Source organism: Poeciliopsis prolifica, unplaced genomic scaffold (genome assembly GCF_027474105.1).
Source record: "Poeciliopsis prolifica strain line A6 unplaced genomic scaffold, Auburn_PproV2 SCAFFOLD044, whole genome shotgun sequence".
Classification (NCBI taxonomy): Eukaryota; Metazoa; Chordata; class Actinopteri; order Cyprinodontiformes; family Poeciliidae; genus Poeciliopsis; species Poeciliopsis prolifica.
The window spans coordinates 1,907,159-1,912,356 of NW_026562419.1; the positions used below are offsets into that span (position 1 = coordinate 1,907,159).

Below are 5,198 nucleotides of genomic sequence, written 5' to 3' on the forward strand. Positions count from 1 at the left end.
AGAACTGGATCGATGATGAAGAAGGTGTTGCAGCAGGAGGAAGAGGAGGTTGATTGATGAAGGCAGGGATCTCTGTTGGTCTGATGAGCTTTCATCTCTGCATCGATGATGAGGTCACACAGGACTTGGGTCTTTGTCTTTGTCTTGATCTTCATCTTTGTCCTTTGGGTCTGAACCCAGCCGATGAGAGAAGTCCAATTTGAAGCCACATGTTGCGGGGCTGATGGGTTGGTCCCCGTGCACAGGACAGTCTTCGGCTCTGTGTCTCCGGCTCTTCTTCAGCTGCAGAGTTCTTTGTCCGTCTCAGTCTTGACTCGAAGCTGCCTGGAGGATCCAACCAAAGATTCCTCTTTTGCTCTCCCCTTATATGGGGTTTATACCCGCTTTCAGTGCATTTTCATTGGCTAACACTGTTGCTGTGCTTTATTGGGTAACTTGTTTGGACAGATAAACTCATATCCATCACTGTCTTAGAGACATTTTGTCCTATGTCTTGGCTAATGTCTCAGGGTTGCTCAATGTTCCTCCCATGTCTCTGACACGTGTAAGTTGTTCAACAAGCTATGTCCTAATAAGGTCTTGGTCGTCTCTGCTTTCCCGTTTGTCCCCATTTAACCCTGACCTTTCACCTACTATCTACCTCCAACACATCATCAGTGATCTTTATAAGTAAACCTTTATAAGTGTTTTACTTGTACGTTTTTCCAAGTGTAAGTATTGTTATAAGTAAACCAATATTAATATAAGTACTTTACTTTAAATCTTATCTAATTACTCAAAATGTTTAGATTTTGTCTTTTAAAACTTTTATGCTTTTAAACAAGGACTGGTCTCAGCTATTTTTATACAGCTGCAAGCTGGAAACTTACTTCCTCTTTTCCAGGAAACCTGCTCTTCCTGTCTCATCTCTCTCTCTCTATGATTTCTTATGATTAGATAGAAAAAATAAGTAGAATGAAAGCTAAGTTTGCAGGAGACAAAACAACACACAACCAGATTTATGTTATTGCAGTCTGGGTCTACTGTTGGATCTAGATGTGATTTGTGTGAATAATGTTAATGGTAACTTTATTTGTTGTTACTGTTAAACTAAAATCTTCAGCATGGGGAAGCGGGATGATCTCGGATTTTCTTGACACAGTTGACAGCATGTCTGAGCTGGATCCTTCCTGCTCTGTGACAGAACATGGACGATCAGTTCAGGATTGATGGAATTCAACAACACATTTTAAATGAATAAGGGCTTTATCTGTGTACACTAACACACAGAGCACACACACTGTTTGCTTAGTGTGTTTTTCTTAACACACTAAGCAAACAGGGACGCAGTGATTTATAGGTGGACACAACTGAAACAATGAAGCTGTAGCAGCTTCTGTTGTGATGAGAGATTCTAAGTTTGACAGTTTCATCAAACATTTTTGTAAAGTCACAATAAATGTGTTTGCTGAAGAATTCAAAAAGCAGTACTAACTTGACAGGATGTGAGCGATCACACTGTTTCTCATGTCAGTTTCAGCAGTTTCAGCCACAAACTGGGTATCTCATGTTCTCACATGCAGCGCGGCTCATTTCCTGTTTCCTTAGAAACTCAAGGTCAGTGTTTATGTGGTTTTTAGTTCAGCTGGTAAAGAACAGAATATGATAATCTTTTACTAAATTTGTAAACTTTGTGAAAACACTTTTCAGGATATCTGAGATGAACACATTCAGTAAAAGAACAACAGGAATTTTCTTTGATAATGATGATATAATCATTTTTACTGCTCTGTTCTATGTGCCACTGACTTCCTGAAAGAAGTGAAGCTGAATATACTTTGTGGTTTAGCGGAAGAGAGCATCATAACACGATGGCTTTCTCTTCGCTCTGCCTCATGCTCTGTAAGTAGCAACACTTTGGTATTTATTTATTTTAATATTTAGCCTCCAACTGTCTGTTAGCATTCCTTAGTAACATGTTGAGCTGTTTCCTTTATGGAATAATCCAGTTTGTAACCATCTTGCTCTAAATATCCACTTAACCAAATTATATCTATGCAAGCCATTTGAATTATTTTGCGTTGACTAATGTATATTTTACTTTCTACCTAGATTTGTCAATTTTCTTTTGTTTTGACATAATGTAGGAGCTATTTTTCATAAATAAAATACATTTCATTTATACAAAATGAAACAAACAAAAAAGTGCAGCAGCTGCACTTTCATCTGTAAAACTGTTCCATCCCCTGAGTGGAAGGTAAATTATTTGGTTCAGAGATGCACAACTTATTTAGGACAGACTGTGGTTACTAACCAAAGCTGAAAACAAGGCCAGCAGAACTGACCCTCTGACCTCTGAGGTCAGAGGGTATAAACTCTATATGATATAAACTTGCATTAAAAGTGTCGTCGTTTACAGACTACTGCAAAGTTGACACTTTGAATGACTTTTTAATAATTTTAATCACCAAAGTCATAAACATTTATAAAGTCTCCTTCATGCTCATAACAGGCTTTGTCATATTTATGACAAAGTCATGTCAGTCTTATGCACACCTCTTCAAATAAACTGTTACCAAAATAGCATTTATTGCAACTTTAGTTGTTGACGTTTGCAAACTCTTAGTTTACTAATTTTTCCACCTGTAACTATAGAAACAAAACAGGAACATAATGTATTTATACAAGTTTTAAAAACTTTTCTTTTCCAGTTTTGTGTGATTATTTTTTCACTGTAGTCCTGTTTTTAGCAGTCATTTTGGTTTAACCCAGTTTAAGTCGACAAAATGTAAAAAAAGATTACATCAAGTTTTAGTTTTTAAAAAAGTATTAGTTTTTACAAAAGAATTAGAATTATTGATGGCAACAGGAAAATTTATTATTCAAAAAAAGGCATTCATTTCTGGGAGCTCGCTCAAGTGCAATGAACATGTCCAAAATATAAGCAATGGATGAGGAACGTTTCTGCTCAACTTTAACTGTTCTGCAAGGGTAGTTAAGATGCAAACTATTTATAAAACCAAACATAAAACCCCGGTCCATTTTTAACTTGCACAAACAAGTTAAAAATAAACCAATGCAACAGAGTTTCATTAAAATCTGATGAAAGTTCAGAGAAACTCTTGAGGTGTTGAAACATTAAATTAATAAGGCACTGAATACTGTAAACACTGTACTGGGTCTTTATAGCAAATTAAATAAAACAACAAAATATTTAGCAGTATGGTTTGTGGGTGAGGATAACCCCTTGTGCAGTTTACAACAAATGAAAATATATCTCATTAATGTTTCTATTTGTACTAATAATAATGACAGCTTTTCAACAAGGTGTGCATGCAAAATGTCTAATGACCTCAACTAAACTGGGGAAAGTTATTCTCTCTGAAATGACTCTTTCTATATTTCAGTGAATGAGGTCACATGAAATGCTAAAGACCCTCTCAGCAAATGTCAGAGATGCTAGCATGGCCAAAACTCTGAGGCAACAGAATCTCCCCATTCAGGCCAAAATTCAAGGCAAATCTTCTGGTTTATAGGCTGATGCTGCTTGAATTTATTCCTGCATGACCCAAGACTTTGAGAAACCAGAGCAGGATGACTGGCTAGACAGGAATGTGAGTCCTGGCCAGTTTTTCTTTGGTCTCTGTTGGAATTATTCTCCCTCCTGCTCTGGTTTCTCATCTGCCTGTACAACTGGTGGGACCAAATGAGAAATGCAATCTGCTCAGTTCGCTCTTCATCATTTTAAAGGATGTTTTTCAGTGATACAAGGAAACAAACACTTGAGGGGTAAACACTCAATCAGTGTGATCAAGAAAGCAGCTGAATCACTTTTCCATGTTTGCCCTCCTTTGCCAGGAAAGCTGAGTTCTTGAAGTTGGAATCCTGGTTATTAGAGAACTCAGATAAGTGAAGGTTCAGGAAGGAGGGCAACACCCTGGACAAAGACTGCATGTTAGTCTGGAGCATTAGGGTATGCTCATTGAAGACACAAATAAATTAGAGCAGTCAATTTCTGCCACTCACTTGGCTCCACACAGTCCCAGCTCATCCCATCCGGGACCTGAACTACTGAGTCTCATTTATATTTTATCACAGTCAATGTATTAGCTGCAGTAAATGCTGAGTTGCCACCAATGACCTGAGCAGTGAGTCAATACTGGAGTCTTTCTGGATGGCTATAAACCCACATAGAAACTACCTCTAACTACCTCAGTCTTTGGTTTCATTCATTTCATTCTATCTTCAGAAATATTGAATTCATCCACTCCATTAGTTTTTGCAATCATGATGATTCCATTATTAGCTATGAATGTTTCAGTTGTGGTTTGTGGCATTTACTAAATAATGTTATCATTGTAAACAAAAAAAACATCTCTTCATCATAAAGCCAATTATTGTCAATCACATGAATCCAAACTCTTTGCTCTTTCCTCTGCAGCCACACTGACTGTCACTCCTGACCGATCCCAGTTCTTCCAGTATGACCAAATCACTCTTACCTGTGTGACAAACTCCAGTGGCTGGAAAGTGATGAGGACGATAAAGAACAACCCTCTTCAGGAATGTCAGTTCGGTTGGGCAATCCCCGGAGAATCCTCCTGCACCATTGAGGATGCTTACCCAACTGACACTGGTGTCTACTGGTGTCAATCTAAACAAGGAGAATGCAGCAACAGGGTCAATCTCACTGTAGTCGGTAATGGACAAGCATCTTGACTGAGTTTACTCTAAACTTGGATTTTTTTTATCTTTTTAGAAAACATGATTCTTATTAAATGATTTTATTTCAGAGGGAAGTGTGATCCTCGAGAGTCCTTCATATCCTGTCTTTAAGGGAGAAAATGTGACACTTGGTTGTTCCCACAAAGAAGAAGATGATGACATCTCCACCTCAAACTTTGAAGCTGCGTTCTACAAAGATGACGTCTTCATTGGGAAAGACAAACAAGGGAAAATGACGATTAAAGCAGAAGAAGGTTTCTACAAATGTCCATCCTTCTAAAAGAGAGTCACCGAATAGCTGGCTGGCAGTGAAAGGTGATGATCTTTGTTTCATTCAGGCTGTCAGATATCAGTCACCTTTAAGAAAAGAACCTTTAAATAAAAATGCAACTCTCAGACTCAACCAGTCCGTATAATTCACCTCAGCTCTAAAGCTTTGCCACTAAAGAAGCCTGTTTTTCTTGGCTGTATTCTTTTATTTAAATAGATATGTT

The 5,198-nt window shown here is 37.8% G+C and overlaps 1 protein-coding gene across 1 annotated transcript; it reads left to right on the plus strand.

Moving 5' to 3' along the window:
* Positions 1-1,850: 1,850 nt before the first annotated feature.
* On the plus strand, positions 1,851-4,984 carry LOC129376482 (Fc receptor-like protein 4). The gene is made up of 3 exons (XM_055056099.1): positions 1,851-1,881; positions 4,421-4,678; positions 4,773-4,984. The coding sequence occupies exons 1-3, from the start codon at positions 1,851-1,853 to the stop codon at positions 4,982-4,984; spliced, it is 501 nt and encodes a 166-aa protein (XP_054912074.1).
* Positions 4,985-5,198: the final 214 nt, after the last annotated feature.

What these genes read in the sequence shown, in the direction of transcription:
- LOC129376482 (XM_055056099.1), top strand. Translation starts at nt 1,851, where the DNA reads ATGGCTTTCTCTTCGCTCTGCCTCATGCTCT. An exon ending in TTCGCTCTGCCTCATGCTCT is followed by an intron (nt 1,882 to 4,420) that starts GTAAGTAGCAAC and finishes TTTCCTCTGCAG; the next exon opens with CCACACTGACTGTCACTCCT. An exon ending in GGTCAATCTCACTGTAGTCG is followed by an intron (nt 4,679 to 4,772) that starts GTAATGGACAAG and finishes ATTTTATTTCAG; the next exon opens with AGGGAAGTGTGATCCTCGAG.